Here is a 23,004-nt window from a genome sequence, read left to right as displayed (position 1 = left end):
GTGATTTTCAGCTAGTGCAACCCATGCTTGATGCTTATACTAGTCGTCATTTCTAAGTGGAACATCACTCTTTCTGGAGGAAACCTCAAGGAAATGTGGCCCTCTAGGACTTTGTGACCCTTAGAGCTCTCTCCACCTGTCCCAAGCCACACCTTTCACTGCCTCTGTTTTACAAGGCTATTAGGCTGTGAATAAAGCCTCAGTAAACACAGACTAAAGCTGCCAGCAAATCTTGCTCCATTTTATCACTTTTCTGTGCCTAAGTGAACCATGTGTGTTTGCTGGTTGCCAGTGCTCTTCGTTACTGCATGGGATAGGAAACTATTTTAAAAAAACAGTAGAGTGTGCAACCTTACCTGTTTGGCTACTTCTTCCTGAAGCTCCTTTGTTCCTACTGCCTGCTCACCTTTTACAACTTTTTGCTTGAAGGGGAGGGGGAAGAGAAATAAATCTAAATGAGTGGCAGTAGTAATAATAATAATAATTTATTATTTGTACTCCGCCCATCTGGCTGGGTCCCCCCCAGCCACTCTGGGGGGGCTTCACCTGCTTAGCATCCAGGAGACAAGGATAAGCAGAACTGCTTTAGTATAGGCCTCAGATGAAGCTCAGTTAGTGGCAGGCACAGGCAAAGAGTCACCAAAGCTTGAAAAGGTGAACTGCACTGTTCTTGCTGGGGGGGGGGGGAAGACACACATGCAGGATACATGCATGTTCATTAAGGTACCACTGGTGATAAGCCCTCAATCTTCTCCCAGTGCCCCTTTGCCCACTAGGGTATGAAGGATACCCATTGTTCTAAGTTGCTGTTGCCAGAAAATAAGCAATGAACAGGCTGCAGTGGGACAAGAGTAGAGGCAGTAAATAGGAAATCATGTAATCCAACCCTGCCTGCATTTTGCCTCTCAAGCCAGATACAGATGGCCTTGGTTAAGCAACAGAGGAAATTTACACTCTTGTCACACATGTGGATGGCTCAAATCTGAATCAGAAGTGAGTGCTGAGTGGAACTCAAATGATGGAAAACAAAATGTCCCTTGTAATTTAACTGAACTTGTCCTTAAGGTGGGGAAAAGTGAAGGATGTACTGGAGAGCAAAGGTTATATATACAAAAGTTGAAGAACTGCCTTTCCCCAACTTGACATCCTCCAGTTGTTTCACACTACAACTCCCAGCAGCTCTGGTCAGCACGGCCAATGGCTAGTGCTGAGCTGTAGTCCAAAACATCTGGAGGGCACACAGGGGAAGGTGGGGGGGGGGGAGCCTCAGGCCCTCTAGAATTCTCCACCTGCCACCCTTCTCACTGGCTTTTCCCGGGTTGAAATGTGTCCTTGAATTCTGACAATGTCTATTGCTTGTCTGACTGGAGGATAGCCAACCTCGTGCAAATGTTAGATCAATGGAGAGCCCTTCCTAAACCTCAAAGCCACTCCTGGTGAGTAGGAAGAACACATTTTACCTTCAAATTCAGAGGGAAGTCTTCAGACTGGAAAAAGCACAAAAGGATACGATACCACAGCCATGAAGAGCAGAGAGAGAGAAGCAATTAGGTGCCACAGCAGAGGAAAGAACTTTGCAAGTAGCCTAGAGCTCTATATATGCACTAAAAATAAAAGCACCAAGGGGGAGGCAAGAGATGCTTGCCAGTGCTAGGGATGCAGGATCCAATTGCATCCAGCCAACAGACACATTTTGTGGCTGCTGGGTAGATGACTAGCCTAGGAACTAAGCCATAGGTGCAAAGCAAAATATTGAGAGAGGCAGAAAAGGGTGAAAAGCATTGGAACAGTTTCCCCTGAAACAGTCACTTAGGCAGAACGAAATGGGAGATGTCAGAACGAGTCTCCCCAACTCTTTACCTTCAGAGTGTGAAAGGGTAGAAAGAGGTACTCTCACAAAATCCATTTCTTTGTAGAAGTTGCTGACTCATGCAGAGTTGTAGAGGTTGCTGACTCATGCCCATGCATCCAACAAACCTAAATGATCCAATCCCACACCTCATGCAGGGCAGAATGACCTGCCTTTTGCAGAAGCTGACTGGAAAGAGGTGTGGCCAGAAGAAGCAAGTCAGGCAGAGATGCTGGGGGCAACCTCCTTTGTAGGGGGTACTTTGGGCTCCCACGAGCCTTTTCAGCAAATTCATTCATTTCCTGAGGCACACAAGCAGTTTTCTCATTCTGCCGCTCTGATACATAAGTTTGGGAATTATTGTGTTGAGAGAGTGCAATTGTGAAATGTTTGGAACAGAGGGAGGCAGAAGTGTTTTTCTGGCCCCCAGCAGGCAAGTAGCTGCAGCTTACTGGGAGGAGTGAGGTGGCAGAGAGGTTGACATGGTGCAACTGCATTAGCTGAGCTAATCTGGTACTCCTGCCAGTGTGTTTGCATCTTGCCACCCTCCCTGCCTCCCAGTAAGCAGCAATGACTCGCCTGCCAGGTCAGGTAAGCACCTCTCCCCACATCTGCTACTGGGTACAGGATACATTAAAAAAGGGTAAAGGGACCCCTGACCATTAGGTCCAGTCGCGGACAACTCTGCGGTTGTGGTACTCATTTTGCTTTATTGGCCAAGGGAGCCAGTGTACAGCTTCCGAGTCATGTGGTGAACCAGAGCAGCGCACGGAAATGCTGTTTACCTTCCTATTTATCTACTTGCACTTTGATGTGCTTTCGAACTGCTAGGTTGGCAGGAGCTGGGACTGAGCTATGGGAGCTCACCCCGTCACGGGATTCGAACTGCCAACCTTCTGATCGGCAAGCCCTAGGCTCTGCGATTTAACCCACAGCGCCACCCACTGTGGCACTTTGGCCATTCTGCTACTCTCAGAGTCCCAGCAAGGTATGGGGGTATCACGAGAGGGCCTTTTTCGTGGTGGCTCCAAGAATGTGGAACTATCCACAGATGTGCATCGGGCACAATTTCTGACAGCATTTGTCAGTTGCTTTGAAAACAGTTCATCATCATGAATCAGGTAGGCGGAACTGGAGTGTTTACAAGCTGAGGAAAGATGTTTATGCTGTGGCAACATTATGAGGAATGCAGTCAAGCTCACCTAGCAGTTCTTGAGCAATGCATGTTGAAGTGCTCTCTTCTTAATCAGTTCCTTTCCCCCCACTCAAGCCCGAAGGCAGAGGCTCTCCACAGTCCCATTCAGTTTTCTCTGAGCTCCTATAACTCCCCCTTTGTATTTTAACTAAACACTTACTCTGCCCACTCATTGCATGAGGTTCTCTCAGAGTAGCTCTACATCTATTGGCAAGGCTGCTTTTCCTTACCTGGCCACCACCAAAGCGCTTCCGCAGGTTTTCAATTTGTTCTGTCTCCAGCTTCTGAAATAGAGGTGTCACCTGGTGGGAAATTAAGGAGACAGGTGGGTCCACAGAATCCTTTGTGAACTTGTCCCACACACGTGTTATGTGTATTCTATATGATTACTTTGAGAGCACTGGGCATCCCAAGAAACGCGTCTAAGCATCTAGTCCCTATGTTTGCAGAGAAAATTTTGTAGCTATGTAAGTAGTAACGGTTAGAAGTAAGTAGGAGGATGACAAAGCAGAAATTCAGTTTCATTTCTTTGTTGCCAATTATTTTTATTGATTTTCCAATTTTAACCCCATTACACAAATTAATTCCAATTAATGCAATTTCGTTAAGAGGTTTCCCATGTGCTGGTCCTGCTGGTTCTTCTTCATTTCTGTTACAATCCATTTTACAAAATTATCACATAGTCAATAGCTGCACTCTTAATGATTTCTATTCGTGTTATATTATGTAACTTTCAAAAAAGTTCAAGTGAGGAACAATAACTTTTCCCTTTCCTTTTAAAATTTTTATTGATATATTTTCCATTTTTCTATTTATACATCATACAAAATTTCTTTACAGATGTCCCAACCCAAAGCTCCATGGCATTCTAGATGTACCTTACTTTCCTGATATCTGTTAATTTTCCAACCCTATTTTTCTCCTTTCAATTCCTTTGTTGCTGTTACCTGTTGCTCAAGAAATTACCCCTGCTTGTAGGTTAGTTTTACTATCATCTCTTTTTAAATATGCAGGAATCTCAGCTAAAGCAGCCATGACAGATGGCCACCCAACCTCTGCTTAAAACTCTCCAAGGAAGGAGAGCCCACAGCCTCCCAAGGGAGAGGTAACATACAGCAGGGCAACATGTTAACATGAGCAGTCTGTCTGCTTCATTCTGCCCCAGCTGCAGCTTCTGGACCAGATACCAGGACGGCCCCACACAAAGCCCATTACAGGAGTGGTATTCCTTTTAGCTCCCAACTCGGTGATCTTTCTCCCAAACACGCTAGCTATTTAAGTGCTGGGATTATATCTTATTTTTAATGGAGGAGCATTCTGTTATACAAGCCTGAAGGGGTACACAGCCAAGAAACAGGTTTACCATCTTATCTGCCGTTGGAGATAGCTGGCCCTCAGTCATAGCTTAGAAAAGACTTTAGCCACAGTTCTGGCACAAGCCATATAGCCTCCTCTCCCCGGCACTTACCGTGCCAATCTGATGCCCAGCAGGCAAGGTGCAGACAAAGTCGTTGGTCACCACGTTGTAGTCAGCAGGAATGCACAGCTGTTCTTGGATTGCCGCACTCACACTGGGCATGTACGGTTGCAGGATAACAGATAGCAAGGATGCAATGTTGACGGCTACCCCTATCACTGTGCTTGCTTGCTTCCTAGGAAGATGAAATGATGCTTGTTAATTTTCCTAGGAAGATGAAATGATGCTTCCTCCCTGTGGGAGGAAGGAGAGAAGCCAAGAAGAGGAGGTGGCCGTCTATATACCAGAGCTAAAACACGCCTCCCAAAATAAAGCACTGGTAGCTAGCTCAGAGCAAAGGGGGAGACATTGTTCTGCTGAGTTGGCTGGTCTGACTAGAGGGCACCATCAGAAAACAGCCTTTTCCTTGAAGCAGAGACTCACTTGTCAGCCTCGCTGCCCTTGATCCGTTTCCAGGGTTCATTGACCTGGAGATACTGGTTGCCAAGGCGAGCAATGTTTAGGATACTGCGCAGGGCATCACGGATCCTGCAGGAGAAAAACAGAAAATTTGTAGGAGGAGCCAAACCAGGGAAGAAGAAAATGTAGCAGTCTCCTCTTTGCCCTAGCTGCTAGAAGGGACCAGGGCTCATAAATAACCACTTGCCTTATACCTGGGGCAACTTAACAACAACCTCCAGGCAACCATGCAGATTTTTAAAAAAAAAATTATTTTGGTAAATCAGCTGTCCCCCCCCCCATTTTTCAAACCCTCAGACTACCACAAAATACTAACACAGATCCATGCGGACAAGCAGACTAGTAAAACACCTTGCAGGTTATCAAATTTTGTCAAGTTATTTGCAAGGGTGCCAGAGCCTGCTTTTTCATTGCTTTATCTCTACCTTAATCTTAGCATGTCAGGTTTGCCTCTCAAAAAGGCATAGGATAAAAAGCACACACAGATACATAACCAGAAATAAGCGTCTAACACAATGTGAGTAGAACTCTGGAAGTGAAGATTTGTTCCACAAGCATTTACTTGCAGTTAATGAAAAGAATATCTGCACATGCTCGTGAGAGAGACAGATATAACTAATTCACATGTTCAGAGCCAATCTGGAGATGATCCCCTTAGCCAACATTCTGCTGCCCTTTTCAGTACTTGTCTAAACAAGGGATGGAACCAGGCCCTCAGGCTAATGGCACATGCCAGGTCCTAAGGACGTACTTGACCTTCTCCAACAATTGGTTGTATTGGCGCAGCTCCAGAGTGATGTGAACCAACAGACTTTTGTCATCCTGACTCAGCTCCATGGTGGGGACGTGTCCCCCAAAGAATTTGCACACAAAGGACCCGGCTCTGAGAGAGAGAGAGAGACACAGGAGAGAGGGATGAGGGACAAATTTTATTGTAAGCCATTAAATCCTAAACTTCTGGCATAGTCATTTTATTTTACAGAAAACCAGACTAATTGTAATGATTTGATGGTTGTATTGCTTTTTGATTGCTGTGAAGCCAATGATTTGCATGCAATAAATGTATGGCTAATGAACAGGCAGATCACTTAAAATTTCTAACTGGATACAACAAAAATAGAAGGAGTTTGCAGGCTATGTACAAAGCAGTATCTCCCAACCAGGGATGGGAACAGACCTGTATCCATTACATAAGTACAAATCCACTGAAGAAACCATGTGTTGGGTAAATTACCTGCTTTCCTTTTCTTTATATGAGCTATCTGACATACATTCGTAATCCTGTTCCTCTCAACCACCACCACTAGGCTGCCATGTTCTAGTTTCACTGTGGATTTGAATGACTCTTTCCCTCCTCACCCCATTACCTGTTGATGAAGTTGCCAAGGGTGTTGAGAAGCTCTGAATTGTTTTTAAGCATGAGATCATTCCAGGAGAAGGCACTATCCTGGCTCTCAGGCCGCAAGTAGAGCAAGTAGAAGCGCCAGATGTCTGCAGGGATGCCCGTGTCTTTGGCCATATCTCCAAAGACCCCCACACCACGACTCTTGGAGAATTTGCCATCCTCATAGTTCAAGTACTCTGCAGAAAGGAAGATTAAGTGATGGCTTTAAAAGAGGTTTCGACTAATTCACAGAGGATAAGGTTCTCAATGACTACTAGCCAAGATGTCTATGCTCTCCTTCCAGTGTGGAGGCAGTTGGTTGGCATCGTCATCTGTCTGTCTTAAGCGACAATGGAGTGTGCTTCCAGGGGCAAAGTCAAACGGCTGTGGTAGCAGAACCCAAGTGACCTCCCTGGAGCACAAGCCTGGGCAGTGTTTATGGAGGTCCTGGGTTGCTCAGACAACAAAACCCCACTCTCAGCCTCACTAACGTAGTCCAAAGGAAAACAGAGCAATACGTTTGGCACCAGCTTGGCTGCAGGAGCTGCTGGAAGGAGGCAGACAAGGAACCACCCAACCATCTTAGGGCCTCCACTCCTCAGTCCTTTCTTCTCCCAAAGAGATCCCGCAAGTCAGCGGAGGTTTAGGATCAGAATTTTCCTTCTAGGTGGGCTACCTTCTCAAACTGAAGAGCCCCACCTGTCCCTCACTTCCCTCTACAGCACGTGCAGAAACTGCCTTCTTGACCACAGGACCCATCATTGGTCTTGTCAGCTCAATCTCTATGTGCAGGGGAAGTCCCTACATCACCTCTGAATATGCCTCTGAATATGAGGAAATGGGTGCAGCAATGTTGGACTCAGGGGTCCTACTTGCGGGCTTCCCATAGGGATCTGCTTTGCCACTGCCTTTGGCATCAACCAGCAGGGCTCATGTTCTTAGGGGGTTTTAAAGGTTGGCTCAAATCCCACTTCAATAGCTCCACTACAGCTTCCAGGCCACATAAGATGCAACCTTTTTTGTGACATAGTCTAGCTTAAACCAGCAGGGTTTGGAAATGAACGAGCGGCAGGTGGGGCCAACTCTCACACACAGAGTACCTGTTGCAATAAGATGGTTGACGAGCGTGTATCGATCGCCAGTACCCAGCAACGAACAGGGAAACACAACACTATGGAAGGGGACGTTGTCCTTGGCCATGAAGTTATAAAGCTGAACCTGAGAAGAAACAGGAGATGGACTGCATGGTTAAGTCACACAACCCCCTCACTCTTTGCTGCCCCAAATGGCTGACTAGTATCAAGGGCATTTGTTTGGAGGGGTGTTACAGAAGCACCCATGCCCCTGAGGATGGGATAATCACATGGGTGTAGAGGCACCCTGGGTCCTACACATGCTCCCACCCCATCTCCAGTGCTTTGATACACCATCAGACAGAACATCTGCCTGGATTCTAGACTGAAGACACACACAAGAAAACTACTGTACATCCTTTACATAAAATGAGCTTATCTGGAAGGGATCTCTCGGTCTTATTCCTTCTGTGAAAGAGACCAAGCTACAGTGGCAAGTGTGCAAAACTAACAAGCTCATCACCTGTTCTGGGTTCTTCCACCATTTCTCCCACTGGTCAGTGTAATTGGCTGCAATGGACAGGTAGCCAATGGGGGCATCAAACCAGACGTAGAACACCTATAGAGAGAGAAGGGGGGGGGGGACCAAAACATGAGGGGATGGTTCACAGAAGGCAGGCAAGGGATCACTTCCAGAGACCGGAGTGGCTAGTCTTCCTGTAACCTGCTGCCTTTGAACATTTCACTTGAAATTTGACACATCTGCTCATATACATATTTTCAATCCTTATTTTTTGAACTATGGAAAGCCATACTGATGCATAATTTCTAAAACAGGGCAGGCCACAGCTCAAATCTTTTTAAGACAATGCCAAATATGTGGAGAGTGGCTGCTGATTCTTCAGTGGTGAACTGTAGGTATTCTGCCCATGCTTAAATGAATCAACAACACTTGACCATTCTGAAGCTGTACCATAGGTTTCAAGGGTTGAATCAATAATTAAACTACAGGCATAAGTTCTGGTTAATTAGCAAAACGACGAGTTTAAGTCAAAGTATGAATAAATTTGATTGGAATTAGAAAGCATTTGATTGACTGGCAAATGAATAATACAATTGAGAAGGTTATTTTTGATGTTCAGAAAACAGACAGACACAACTCAGAAAACTTTCTGGGCTCCTTTTACAATGCCCTCCTTTTTCTCCAGGCACCACTGACACTAAGTCGTTTTGCCTCTAGACTCCCTACCTGCTAGAACTCCCAATGCCCTGATCCATCCTGCTGAAATTGTACTGTCTTTCCTGTGGTGCCCCTCAAAAAGAAAAAGCCTTGGACCACAGAATAAGAACAAGCACTCAGCAAGACCATGAAAGGATTAAGCACTGACCCCCTGGGTCTTTAACCCATCACTCACCTTGTCACGGAAGTCATCCAAAGGGACTGGCGTCCCCCACTTCAGGTCACGAGTAATGCACCGTGGCTTGAGCCCATCACGGATCCAGGAACGGCTGATATATCTTGCATTGGGGGTCCAGTCCCCAGTGGACTGAGAGACAGCCAGCCACTTTTCCAGGCTCTCTTCTAGCTAAAGGTGAGAAGATCAGAGACAGTGAATAAGGATCCTGGGTGTAATGTCATAAGATCTAGGGCTCATTATGATTGCTAACAACACTAAGCAAATTGTACATCACATGTACATCGTACTGTCCTTTAAAGACACTAGTAAAACAAGAGAGACTCACCTTGGGCAGGTCTAGGAACAAGTGCTGGGAAGATTTCACCACAGGGGTCGCCTGGCAGACTTTGCAAACTGGTTTCTGCCAGGATAGAAAGAAGACAAGGCCATGGTATGCTTGACATTAACCCCAGCAAGTAAACAACATGTAGGAAGTAGTACCAAGCCCATATGTAGGACCGCCGCACATGCAAATTCTTGTGTGCTGGAAAGTTATTATTGGCTGCACCTCCCTTTGTTTTGATTGACAAGCCCAGGTTTTAATCAATTAATTTTCCTATGCAAATCAACAGAAATATCACTTTCTTCCCTTTGAAAGCAGGGTCCTTGCTCGCTTGCGCGCTGTGTGTGTGTGTGTGTGTGTAACATTTTCCCCACCCCAGTCTTTTCTGGGGATCCATGCTCTTTATTCCCACCATCACCTGCACTACTAAATTCCAATTGTACACAATCCAAAACAGTAAAGTCTCCCTTGAGGGAAAATCACTTTGAAATTTGGCAGGTTTTGTACTCTCAGAATTGATTTCAATTCTGGTATAAAATAAGGTATCTTTTCTTTTTCAAAAAATAATACTTTATGGTGCCCTGCATGAAAACCCCTGGATTAAGCCAATCTGGTATGCCTAAATCACTCTGAGGGTTCTCCTATGCCTGCAAAGTTCATCTACTTCTGTAAAAAGAGAAGGACCTTGGGCCTGCACCGCCGGATTGTGGGGAGGAGATGGGTGGTGGGGAATCTGTGCTAGCCTAGCATGGTGCAAATGAGACACATTCCACCATTATTTCTAGCAATCCAAGACAAAGATAAAGTGAAATGCTAAGTATGTAGGTTCCCAGGACCATATGGGTGGCAGTACCTTAAGTTCAGTGGCATTGATCAGTTTCCCACATTTGTCGCACTGGTCCCCGCGGGCCTCTTCATAGTTGCAGAAGGGGCAGGTGCCTTCCACAAAGCGGTCAGCCAGGAACCGCGAACAGTTCTCACACTTCAGCTGATCCACTGTCTCTGTCAGAAGGTAATTGCGCTCCAGTAGCTTCTGGAAAATGTCCTGAGCTATCCTGAGGCAAGGAAGAGAAGAAACATATGAAGGAGGGACATCCTCAACCTTCATATGGCACACACCCAAAAAATCACATCAAGGAAAACTTGGCAGTCAGTCCATGAACAATTAGCAGACCGGTGTTTGTCTTGGGCTTGCCAACTGCATCTACACCTTCTGATGATGATTCTCTAATACATCAGGAAGGCTGGCAAAGCACTTCATACCTCTAGGACAGGTATGAGAAACCTTTGGCCCTCCAGATGCTGATGAACTACAACTCCCACCAGTCCCAGCAAGCATGACCAATGGGAAGGGGTGTTGGGAGTTGTAGTTCATCAATATCCATAGGTCCAAAGGTTCCCCACACCTGCTCTAGAACATAGAGTACTGCTCTCCTGTGCCCACCATGGTCCAATTTAAGGAGGAGGCCCATCTCATAACACTAGTGTGAAATTCATGGCTCAATTGTAATTGGTCAGTTAAGAACCTTTCTAAGGCGCAAAGGAAGTCCCACTGACTTGGCTCTGCATTGCTGAACCCTGTAACATGTGGCTTGCCTTACTTGCTCAAGCCACTGGAAACTGACCAAACAGCAGACACCTGTGTTTCCCAATGGCATATTAGTGTCTGGTGGTCTAGGTAGATTTGATGGGAACTGGTGCCAATTAATCTTATTTACACACATATAGACCACTTCTTCTTCTTCTTCTTCTTCTTCTTCTTCTTCTTCTTCTTCTTCTTCTTCTTCTTCTTCTTCTTCTTCTTCTATCCAAAGTGGTGTACAAAAGATTAAACTGCATCTTATCTTTGGATGTGTATCTGACCTTGCTTCACAGGAGGGGACGGAACATGCTTCCTACGCCAGTACACATAAGCATGCTAACTAAAATTCCATCTGTCCCAGTTAGTATCCTCGGACAATGCTGTTCTGCTCATTCAGAGATAGGGATAAAAGTACTGTTACAAATCACTTTATCAGTTTACCATTGAACAAGACGGGCCTGCAGCCAGTACACCCAAGCTGCTAACCAGTCAGGACTGCATTCTGAGTTTATCTGCCAGACCTCATATATGATGTGGCACACCTGCAGTTCTGCATCACACTTAGTGGCATCATACACTCTTTTGTAATACACCAGTGGCAGCTGTACAGGATTAGTCAGAAGAAGAGAACCCACATCCTAACTCAGCCTGTGCACCAGTGGCTTCCAAGGAACCCATCTACCACCTCTCAGCAATCAAAATTAACCCGTCAAGTAAGTTACTAGCCCACAAGGAGTTCCTTCTCACCCACATATATGCTGTTTTGTCATTTGTAGCCCAAGGCAGGGGGAAAATAGCAAACAAAGCCAAATTTTGAAAAGCTTCCCTTTTTCTGGAGAAGTAAAAAACTTGCTACATTGAGCACAGTCATTTACAAGCATGCCTTAAACCTGTACTTGGCACCAATGCCTCACCCTGAGCGCTCAGTTTGAGTAGAGGGGCAACAATGTGAAATAATTTAAATAAAAACATATTATGTGCCCTCAGGTTTTTAGGTACAGGCATGCCTTGTTTCATGGCAGCTGGACCTCCATGGTCACAGAAACTGTAAACAATTCCATCAATCTTTTCTGCCCATCTCTAATAGCCAGTTTTACAGTTCTTAAAGGAAGACAATAAGTGGTTTGTAAGAGAGAGCGCAAAATAGTGCTGCCACACGAGGCATTCATGCTCCTTTTCCCTTGGCCATTGTGCTCCCTTTCCTGGCAGTACTTACTTGGTCTGATGGGGCGTGGTGGTGCGGCCAAAGTAGTCAAAGGAGATTTTGAACCATTGGTAGATCTGGGCATGGACAGTGTAGTACTTATCACAGATTTGCTGTGGTGTCAGCCCCTCCTCCATGGCCTTTGTCTCTGTGGCAGTGCCGTACTCATCAGTACCGCACAGGTACAGTGTGTTCCAGTTGCGCAAACGACAGTACCTGGACAGGACACAAGAAGTGAAGCAGGATGCTTATCCTGCAAGGACCAAAGCTTCACACAATCCCTCTGTTACTTCAAATGGGTCAAAGCTCTCTGGGAAAGCACATGCTTTGAATGCAGATGGTCCCAGGTTACATTTCTGGTACATCCAGTTAAAAAACACTCAGGCAGCGGGGCTGGGAAAGGCCTCATCTTCAGGTCTTGGGGGGCCACTGATACTCAGAACAGAGCAGAATTTAGGCTGCATGGACCAGTAGTCCACTTGATGTGAGGCAGTTTCATATGATCTCATTAGATTAACAGTTAAACCCTGTCTATGATTAGTTGGAAATAACCCTCACTGAGCTCAGTGGCTCTTACTCTGTAATAACTGTTTAGAATTGGAGCCTAAGACCTGCCCAAGATCCAAGTTGCAACACACAGAAAATATTTTTTATTTTCTTTCATAATATGTATACAGCCTGCCTCAAAGTAGTTTGCAAAGTGTATGTAGGCAACGTAAGCACAGGTATCCAAATATACATATTGTGGGATTTTGCAAATTCATTTTAAAATCAGATTCATTAAAACAACATCAAATAGCAAGAAATCAATTGACTCATATCACCAACCACTCTGATATTACCAGGTACAAAGACAGCCCTGGTGGAGTGGATACACCTTGAAAATAAAATGCCAAAAGAATAAATTCTCGGTCTCCCATTAACCCACCTCCCCTTTTCAAGTGACTGACATATCCTAACAAGAGTCGGTGGCGAAAGGCATCAACATCTTACCTGGCAAAAGTATCGGCACTGAGGACACAGCCAATGATATTCCCAAGGTGAGGCACGTTGTTGACATAGGGCAGGGCGCTGGTGATCAGCACGTTCTTCATGCCTTCCACAGGAAGTCTGCAAAGATGAGCCACAAGAAATGGAGCCAGATTTTAAAGAGAGAAACTGTGCTTTGGTAGAAGAGCAGGGAGACACAAGAAGGAAAAAAGGCTGCTCTGTGAGGTTGCACTGTAAGTATCTGGGCTCCTGGGGAAGTTGCCCCTGAAACTTAGAAAGGCCAGTTCTTTATAGGCTGGATGCTAGTACAAACAGATCCTGATACTCTGCTAAATTTGCAAATTGGCGTTTGGCTCCTAAACCTCATGGCTGTGGGGAAACTCCATTAAAAATGATCACAAAATTGCCTATACAGAGGAGAGGGCTGTAGTGCTGTGCACCATGTTGCACTGATAAGGGCTAACCACTAACCCCAACACTGATGTCAATGTTCACCATGATATAGGTACAGATTTATTTTCATATATTCATACATACAGATATGTTTGGGATTTTAAGACATAGAACAGGAACATAGTTCTGCTCTTTGCTTTGAAGTCTTCTTCAAAACAGCCCCACATCATTTCCACTAAGGCCAGGGCATTTTAGCCCAGCAAGGTACTTACATAGGCTGCTGTGGCTTCCAAGGTTTGGGGAGGCCAGCTGGCCCTCTGACCCAGACTTCTGCAATTGTTGCAATCTCCTCCTCAGACAGAGACCTCTGAGTGGATTCCTCTTCCTAGAGAGAGGAACAAAAATCCATCTCCAAACCTGCTTTGCAGGTGCTCAGTACCCGGCACCCAGAAGGCAATCACTATGCTGATGCACAAAGCGGCACAGTCCAAAACTGCAAGTGTGGCTCAAACACACCAGGGCAGTCGGCACCGCCCCCCTCTTGGTGCATCTTCCCTTCCCACATGGTGCTTTAGTACTTACTGGGCTAAATACCAGTCAACTAAACAAATCCTAAACATCTTCTCAGAATCTAGTCATTGACTTTAACCTCATTTTCACAAGCAGAAGGAAAGATTTTGTTTCATTCATTTTATCTGAATGCCACCTTGCCACCAAAATAAATAAATAAATAAAGGCTCAAAGCAGCTTAGTAAAAAGAAACAGAGATGCATTTCAAACAAACACGACAAAAACAATTTCATAACAACATAGCAAAGCAATAGCACAATAGGACCACCCTGCTGAGAGCCTGAGGGCCCTGCTCCTGCCTCTATCTACCTGGCCCAGGGCAGGGCCTGACAGGCTTCTTCAGGACTGCTGCTGCTGCCCAGCAGAGAGGGCTTCTTCCCTTAAATTGTTTTTATATCCTTTTAATTTTTTTATCATTTCAACGGTTTTAAACTGGGCTATAAGGGCACTTGGTGGGATGTGAGGAGCAGGGGTAGTTGTTGTTCTCTTTGACATCTGTTGGGAGGGTATTCCACAGGGTGGGTGCCACTACCGAGAAGGCCCTCTGCCTGGTTCCCTGTAACTTGGCTTCTCGCAGTGAGGGAGCCGCCAGAAGGTCCTCGGCGCTGGACCTAGAGTGTGTGTTTCTGGTGTTGGACAATCGGAGCAGATTAGGGATTCTGCTGGTTTACCGCCCGCCTCGCTGTCTCCCTTCCGGAGCTGACAGAGCTGGTCTCTGGGGAAGCATTCAGCCTTCCCTTTCCCCCACCTGCAGCACTATGTGCTACTCTTAGCACCATTTGAAGAGAACTGGAGGCGGAAGGAGGACAATACCTTCAGCTCATTAGTAGCTGGCTTCTCAAAAGCCTGGTTGGGAGCAGGATGCTTTTGCAGATAAGCCTTCAGCTCCAGCAATCCTTTGGGCGTCCATACAGATTCAACAGCCTTCTTGCAGTACTCCTTCTGGTTCATGTTCTGGAACCATCTCCTCAAGGCTTTTAACTCATCTTTAAAATCAAACAAATTCCAGAGGAAAAATCTCACCTTAGTAACTGCTCAGTCTCAAATAGAAATGTATTGAGTTCCTATTTGTTAACACCCACACATCTGCAAAGATCCCTGCCACTGACTCAAAACTAGTTGGAGACTGGTTTTGCCAGGAGACTTCTTCTGGGCAAGGCAAGCATGATTGGAATCACCAGAGTGATCAGAATCAAGATAGCCGGGGGGGGGGGGGAGAAAGTTATTGTACCTTTATCTCAGTGTGGTCTAAATAGTGTTTTGAATGCCCTAGGATCCCTCTGTAAGATGATAGCAGTAGCAGACAATCCTTCCCCTGAAGAGTTTGCCAGGGCTTGTCTTCCCCTGTAGCACGCAGCCACAAGAGCATGTAAGGTTTTTCCCAAGGTGCACTCAGGGGCAATGCAGCAACTGGGCAAGTCTCTTTGGTGCTGCATATGAGCTGGTTGTGTCCTCTGCAATGCAAGGGGGCTCCCTGAAGGCAGAATGTTTGGCAATGATCCATATGCTTTCATTACTGAGAGAGGGAAGAGTGTGAAAAAAGGACCCCCCAAACCCCAATTATGTATTTATTTATCCAGTGCTTTTTTATAAAAAAATACATTTAGGGGTACTCTCATCTTCCTACTCATATTGAAATGCTGCCCCTCAATGAGGCCAAACTCAGATTCACAAAATGTTTAGGGGTATGCGTCCCTCCACAAAAAAGCACTGTATTTATCTATCATATTTATATCCCACCTTTTCTCCAAGGAGCTCAAGGCGGCACTAACGTTCTCCTCCTCCCCATTTTATCCTCACAACAATCCTGTGGGGAGTGTGACTGGGCCAAGGTGGCCCAGTGAGATTCATGACTGAGCGATTAGGGACGGCGAGAGGAGCGGAGCCAGAGCAACACACAGAGGCTCATCCAAACCAGCAGCACATCAAAGTTGCCTCCTGTGGCCTTAAACGGGGCCACAAAATGATGCACACTAAGGCCTTTGGCAGCACCTCTCACCTGGCAGGAAGGATTCATCCCTTAACAGAGGGAACAGGGAGCCCCACAAGACGACATCAACAGCTGACTCAGCATCCTAGATAAAAAAAGGTTAGGGGAAAATTGGTTCGCAAGTGTGAACAGGAGGGGCAACAGGACAGAATAAACTCTAGAAAGAGTTGCAAAGTGTTTCCCAAAAGGCACAAACTCTTTCCATAATATGCATTTAATATTAAGTTTAAACTTTCCAGAATTAACACTGAAGAGACCTCCGTGCCTCTGTTAATCATTTTATCAGAGGGCTCCTTTTTATTATTACAGAGCAATTTGCAAAATTCCTAAATGTAGCAATTTTGCCTAGGCTGCTTTATGGCGCCTGCACACATGCGCACACACTGCAATCTTTTTACTAACTTATGTAATTTACATTCTATAACTTTTGCATTTGTGCTCAGTGGGCCATAAACAAATCATATATTTGATTTATCTTGTCAGCAAAAGCCAGCATAACATAGAAATTAAGTACACATATTCTGTAATAAGCATTTTATATAAGACAATAAACTCGTGTTCTGAAATGGTCACTGGGAAATACAAATGCACCAACTGAACGGACGGGTGTTCTTGTCCAATCTCTTATTCAAGGCAGGATAGCCTTGGGCATTCTGTGACTCTATTGATCCAAATTGCACAAGAACAGCACTTGGTATAAAATTTAGCATCCAGAGTATTCCAGCTTTTATTATTTCATTTTGCAGTTTTTAGCCCTTCAGGTGAGAAAGCTCAGCAAGCATTGCGCTCACGCATACAGGCCTAAGCCTCAAAAGTCAGAGGTGAGGCCTCAATGGCACTTCTATAGTTCTCCCCCCGTTCTTTGCTTTTCTCCCCTCACTTTGCTTTGTTTTCCCCTCCCCTTGGTCCTCCTGGGACAAGAGCCACATAAAAGGATGTGTTGCAAATGGCAAGACCTTGGCTTGGAACCAGTCCTGCCAAAGACAACGGGGGAGGGGGGTGTAGATTCAAAGTAGTGCTAAGGAGATTCTTCACCAGGGCAAACAAAATGGCTTGCACTGATGGAGAAATCTCCCTGATCCTCCCCACACATGCTGTTCTGGGGGTTCTGGAGGATGAGTGGAGGAATTCCTGTTGCACAAGTGGGATTCATTGTGCTGGCACCCACTAGTGCAACTATTTAGCCTGAAAAATCAAGAGTTATTGGATATCCCTCTCAACTCTACCAATCCTTTGTCAGTAATGCTCATTTTGCTACACAGCGATTCTTACTTACCCCGGTAAGATAAGGAGTACCCCTTTTGACAAGGGTCTGGTCAATGTAGTTCAGTGGTTTCTGAATAATCTCCAAAACCTCCTCTCCTTTCTTTCCATGAACCAAATGAAGATACAAGGCTGCAGACAAAGCAGGCTAAGAGGAAAGCCAGAGGAGAGACATGTTAAGGCCCTCTTGTGCCTCATGGTGTTATCTCTCACCCTTGCTCAAAAGTAGGTTGCCCTCTCCTAAGATTAGAACTGATACCCTATTTTACAGTGAAAGGAATAGTGCATATTGGCAGCCCTGGATAAAAGCAAATATAAAAGCTAGTTTCCCTCCACACTGCCACAATTCAGAATTAACCAAGGACCAGAGAATGAGCCTATGCAGGACTATAAGAAAGGATGTGGAAAGGGAAGCAGGATCAATTCTCACCAGTGTTCCACAGCAAGCTTGGTGCCTGCCCCAGTGGTCTATTCGAAGCCACCATTTTACTTTTAGGTATACAGACACATTGAGCTCCCCTGCTCCCCAGCCAATGGCGCTTACATTATATAGTGGTACCTCGTGTTGCAAACGTAATTCGTTCTGGAGGTCCGTTCTTAATGCAAAACCGTTCTTAACCTGAGGCGCACTTTTGCTAACGGAGCCTCCCGCTGCCGCCGCACCATTTCTATTCTCATCCTAGGGCAAAGTTCTCAACCCGAGGTACTACTTCTGGGTTAGTGGAGTTTGTAACCCGAAGCATTTGTAGCCTGAGGTACCACTATATAAGCTCTTCTCTCTCTCTCTCTCTCTCTCTCTCTCTCTCTCTCTCTCTCTCTCATATTTAGTTCCTGTGTTCAGTCTCTGCAACTCTCATGCTAATGAAGACACAGAACTTGAGGAAACCCTAAGCAGATGAATAGGTGGCTTCCCCACCCCCCACTTAATGATTTTCATTGAGTTTTGTAGGACAGAGTAGAAGGACTGCAATACAGAAGAGAGTTCAGAGGAGCAGCCTCAATCCCCAGGCACTGGGCAGTTTTAGCTTCCAAACCAATTGCATTCTTAAGCAAATCCCTTCATCTTCTTCCCTGTAAGTAAAAGGTTATTATTCATTCTATAGGGAAAGTGCTGCATCAGTAAACCAAGGGGGAGGGCAGGAAGTGGAGGAGAGAAAACCTATGCTCCAAACATTAGGTGTAAGAATGTAAGAAGCCACTGTTTTCCACTCCAGCCTGCATTGTTGCATGCAGCACTGTCTCCTTTCTGCTGCAGTTTGCCTTCTATCAATAACTAGGTTATGTGTCCTTCTGTCCACTGTGGTGAAATTATGTAATATATGTATCTGACTATGTGAATTACTTAGTATGTATGTTATTCCAGCCCATTAATTTCAATTATGTACTGATGACTGACTGAAAGCAACAAAAGCAAATACTGGCGGTATTTGCTGGATTGATTTCCGTTCCGGACATGGGACAAAAAAGTGCATGTTTGCCATTTCCTCCACCATTTCTGTTTTTGTCAGAATTATCTGACATTCCTATTAGGTGACCCCACCCTCCATCAACAGGAAGCTTAAAGAAGCATCTTGCACACACACCCAGGCGCCCCTGCAATATAAAATCACTCCCTTCACACCCCACCAACTGGGCATTTTGGAAGGACAATAAACTGAGCCTGGGCATCTGGGTATGTAATTAAAGAAAATAAGGCAGTTACTATAACCTTCTTTCATCCCCCCCCCCCCCGAACAATACCATCTCCTCTCCATGAACTGCAGGAACATGCAAATGTTCCCACCATAAAGAAACAGAGCAATGCTCCACACACCTCCAGCTCAGTTGCATCCCACTCAAACAACTGGTTGGAAAAATTGCTCTCATCCTGGCCCAAATCACGAAATTCTTTTCCAGATAAATGGAAGAAGTACCTAGAAGAAAGAGAGCAGAAGAAACTAAGCACTCTCCACTGGGAATATGTGCACACTTATAGATGAGTTTAAAAGAGAATCAGGAAAACAAAACTATAGTAGTGCTTTTGTTCTATCACAAGGAGCCCTCATTAAACCCTTCTGTTCCTAAACCCAACATGACTGCCTTGCCACATTCTCTAACTTGTGATGGAGGCTGCTTCACAGAGCTTGCTTTTCTGTGTTCTTCTGCTTCACGGACTCCAGTATGAGATGCATATCTTGTTTCTGTGGTGTGTGCTGGCATGACCCAAGACCGCTAGAGAACCAGTGTGATACAGTGTTTAGAGTGCTAGAGACCTGTGCCCAAATCCCTATTCAACTATCAAACTCACAAGGGGGTTGCGGGGTGGGATAGCAGTCACTATCTCTGCCTTCCCTTATTCTTAGAATAAAATGGGGAAATCCTCACATAGGCTCCTTGAAGAAAGAGACCGAAATATAAACAGCAACAGAGATGAAGCCTGCCTAACATTCAATGGGAAAAGATTCCAAAGAGCAAACTCTAGCACTCACAAAATTCCCCATGAGGGGATTGGTGGGAAACCCACAAATTTTGGTGGCGCACATGTGTGTCTGATATCAGCATGCCTGGGGCGTGCTAATGTTGGACACGGGTGCCACTGGGCATGCTGACATTGGCATGCACACCCCTGGGCACCCACAGTTGCGAGGGCAAGCCGGCGCTGCTGGTCCACTCCATTGGTTTCGATGGGACAAATAGTCTTCCCCACCCAGAACCCCTTCTCCCTCAGTAGCAGTGGGGCAGGGTTAACACTCTGGAGACTGGCACGGCCCAGCAGAAGGCTGCACCGGCTTGTATGGTGTCGGGAGATGCCACACAGGCCAGTGCAGCCTTCTGCTAGGCGTGCCTTGGTCCCCTCCAGGCAACGTCTCTGCTCGTACTATCAACACTGCTGGGGTTATCTAGCATCACCAGTACCACAGACATTGGACACAACACACAAGTGATGTGACCAGTAACTTGACTTGGAAAGCACACAGAGCATTCAGGGCCTCATACTTACTGGCAAATCGTATTTGTGGAGAAGAGGAAAGACTCTTTTTCCAAGTGCAGAGCTGGCAGCTGGGAGCGGGTGAGGAATGGGACGACATGAGCTGTCAAGGAGGAATACACACAAAACAGAAGTACAGTTTACACACACACAAGATAATTAACTATTTTCTAGCAGGTCTTCTTTGCTTGAGCAACTAGGAAAAGTTGACAGGGGGCAGAAGAGAGTTTATAGCAAAATGGTATGTATGTTTTATTATACAGGAGCTGTCATATGCAGACCCACATTTTTTAATACCAGACTTAGTTGCTTCAAATGGACTCAGTGGTAAAGCACAACCTTTGCACATGAACAGTTTCAGGTTCAACCCCCACTATCCCCAGATACAGATGGGAAAGATCCAATGACAGGAGTGCCACTCAATCCAGCAGTTAGCCCTCATTTTTGTCTCTAGGCCCAAAGTTGAACTAATGATACCAAACAAACAAACAAAATTGACATTTTGCCAAATTAAAAAAAAATCTCCCTGGACAGCAATTTTACCCAGAAAAAAGAGGACTTCTCTGGGGAAAACCAGGCGTATAGCAACGCTAACATTGCGTTCAATGGCAGATGGAACTGCCAAAGTCTTTTTCCCAGATGCTGGCCCCTTTTCTATCTATCTATCTATCTATCTATCTATCTATCTATCTATCTATCTATCATCTATCTACAAATGCACACAAGTTAAACGTATGTAAGTTGTGGACTTGCTGTATAGACTAGAGTTCTTCAACTATGGTTTCCCAAAAGTTGTTTGATTAGAACTGCCATCATCCTGAACCACCAACTAAGCTGGCTGGGACCAATGGAAGCTCCAGTCCAACACCTGGGCACCGGAGGGTGAAGTAGGCTGTTGAAGGCAGGAATTCCTGTGGGGTACCGATTCCACACCTGCGACCACTAATGTGGGTAAGGATTCTTCCATCTCCTCAGCCCCACTTCCCATACATGACAAAGCAGAAGTTAAATGGCTGTCAAATGGAGGATGGTGCAAGCTTGTTTTCTCCTGCTCCAGAGGCTAGGACCTGAACCAAAGTTACAAGCAGGCCTGGACAATATATCGCCCAGGACTGGTATGAGGGGCAGACTGCAATGGCAGCTTCACTCAGCGATATATCGTGGGTGAAACCGCCATCAGTCCTCAGTCTTTCTTCTACCAGCACACCAAGGGAGAACAAATTGCAGCAGGCGCTGGAGGCAGAGGGACTCAGGAGAGGCAGCAGCTTCAGCAGTGATAAACTGTGTGAAACTGCCACCTCACTCTGCCCTCATAGTGGTGCAGAGGGATAAACAAGGTGCATTGGCCAGGCGCAATACAGCTTGTTCCTCCTGCCGCTTCTTTAAACCACTTGGCTGAGCAGTGCGCCACTGCCCTTGCCTCAGCCAAGCAGTTTTACAGAGCCCCCAACCCACCTCCAGCTCACATGAGCCAGCGGCAGGGTGGGGGCTCTGTTAAAGTACTCTCGCTCCCCAGCTGAGGGAACTTGATCCTTCTCCTGGTAGGATTGGGACTGCTTAGATGGAGACGGGAGGGTTCGCACCCTCCAGCTGAAGAGTCCCCACCTCGCCTCTAGCTTGTGCAAACCAGAGATGGGGCTGGGACTCCACTAGACTTCTCAGTTGAGGGGTGCGGGTGAGTCCCTCTTGGCGAAGATGTTCAAAGGAGTGCTGACCTCGCCTCCAGCTTGCAAGCTGGAGATGGGGTGGAAGATCCATAAGCCCCACATCCCTTTGGCTCATGCATGAACAAGAGGGACATAGAGCTTGTTCAGCTGGGAGCCTTTGCACCAACCAGCTGAGCAGCATCAATGAGAGCAGTGACAGTTAACCCAGCGCCTCATTGGCTGGGGTCAATGCAGCTTGCTCTTTCGACATTGTGGTATATTGCCAGACCAGGATGCTTGGCAGGTGATAGATCGTGATGTTGAAAAACTGTCATTGCCCAGCCCTAATTATAAGAAAGGAGATTCTGACCAAACATGGAGAAGAACTATCTGACAGCAAGAGCTGTTTGACAGTGGAACTGTTTTCCTCGAGAGGTGATGGATTCTCCTTCCTTGGAGGTATTTGAGAAGCATTTGGAAGGCCACCTGTCATGGATGCTTCTGCTGAGATTCCTGCATTGCAAAGAGTTGGAGTAGATGACCTGGGTTTTGATTTATTATATTTCTATGCTGCTTTTCATTCAAATGTGTCCCAAAGTGGCTTACAAACAATAAATAACATGATTGAAGATAACAGAGCAACATAATTACAGCATAGGGTCTCTTCCAATTCTACAATTCTCTGATTCATAACCAATCCAGGTTAAGGGATGCTAAATTACAGAACAGCAGAGGGCGGAGAAGTCCTTAAAAATCAGAATTCAAAGCGTTAGATCGGGATGGGGGATCCTCAGGTGGAAAATCAATGCTGCTGCTGCGATAGGGTTTTGTTTTTCATTTTCAGTTCATTTCTGTTTTACGTCGGAACAGTATAATCCTCCTCCTCCTCATAAGAATCTCCCGTGAGCCACCTGAAGAGGTCGGCGAAACTGGGGTGTTTCCCGGGAAAGCGGGGCGCGCCCCCGGCACTCACCCTCCTGAGGGACCCACTTCAGCTCCGCAGGGGCGCCGGTGGCTTCGGCAGCCGCCAGCACCTTCAGCGCCCCGGGGCTGCCTTCGCTCAGGAACAGCTTCATGCTCGCTCCGCACCGCGCTCGGCTCCGCAGCTGATGCAACTCCGGTTCCTCCCGCCGCCCACGTGGCCCGTGGAGCCGGTCGCCCGGACCCTCCCTCCGCACACCCACTCTGGGGCACGCACGCAGGCACGCACCCGGAACTACC

At 46.1% G+C, this 23,004-nt stretch overlaps 1 protein-coding gene across 2 annotated transcripts in view; it reads right to left on the bottom strand.

Annotated features, from left to right (window-relative positions):
- Positions 1-23,004, bottom strand: part of MARS1 (methionyl-tRNA synthetase 1) — a 23,663-nt gene extending 659 nt beyond the window's left edge. The window contains exons 1-21 of one of the 2 annotated variants that reach the window (XM_083726194.1): positions 22,757-22,990; positions 20,150-20,240; positions 18,983-19,082; positions 17,183-17,317; positions 15,916-15,991; positions 14,730-14,902; positions 13,619-13,731; positions 12,957-13,073; positions 11,976-12,179; positions 10,031-10,232; positions 9,181-9,255; positions 8,853-9,023; positions 7,961-8,056; positions 7,465-7,582; positions 6,348-6,561; positions 5,732-5,863; positions 4,945-5,049; positions 4,513-4,696; positions 3,275-3,346; positions 1,461-1,487; positions 357-422 (exon numbers count right to left, since the gene is read on the bottom strand). In XM_083726194.1, the coding sequence (XP_083582320.1) occupies positions 357-422; positions 1,461-1,487; positions 3,275-3,346; positions 4,513-4,696; positions 4,945-5,049; positions 5,732-5,863; positions 6,348-6,561; positions 7,465-7,582; positions 7,961-8,056; positions 8,853-9,023; positions 9,181-9,255; positions 10,031-10,232; positions 11,976-12,179; positions 12,957-13,073; positions 13,619-13,731; positions 14,730-14,902; positions 15,916-15,991; positions 17,183-17,317; positions 18,983-19,082; positions 20,150-20,240; positions 22,757-22,859 (2,574 nt within the window). In that variant the 5' untranslated portion in view covers positions 22,860-22,990. Of the gene's footprint in view, positions 1-356; positions 423-1,460; positions 1,488-3,274; positions 3,347-4,512; positions 4,697-4,944; positions 5,050-5,731; positions 5,864-6,347; positions 6,562-7,464; positions 7,583-7,960; positions 8,057-8,852; positions 9,024-9,180; positions 9,256-10,030; positions 10,233-11,975; positions 12,180-12,956; positions 13,074-13,618; positions 13,732-14,729; positions 14,903-15,915; positions 15,992-17,182; positions 17,318-18,982; positions 19,083-20,149; positions 20,241-22,756 lie in introns of both variants that reach the window. The other variant, XM_083726195.1, reaches the window with a different exon arrangement.

Source organism: Podarcis gaigeae (genome assembly GCF_964106915.1).
Source record: "Podarcis gaigeae genome assembly, chromosome: 2".
NCBI classification, from domain to species: Eukaryota; Metazoa; Chordata; class Lepidosauria; order Squamata; family Lacertidae; genus Podarcis; species Podarcis gaigeae.
The sequence above is the reverse complement of the archived record's forward strand: the minus strand, read 5'-3'. Positions and strand labels throughout refer to the sequence as shown.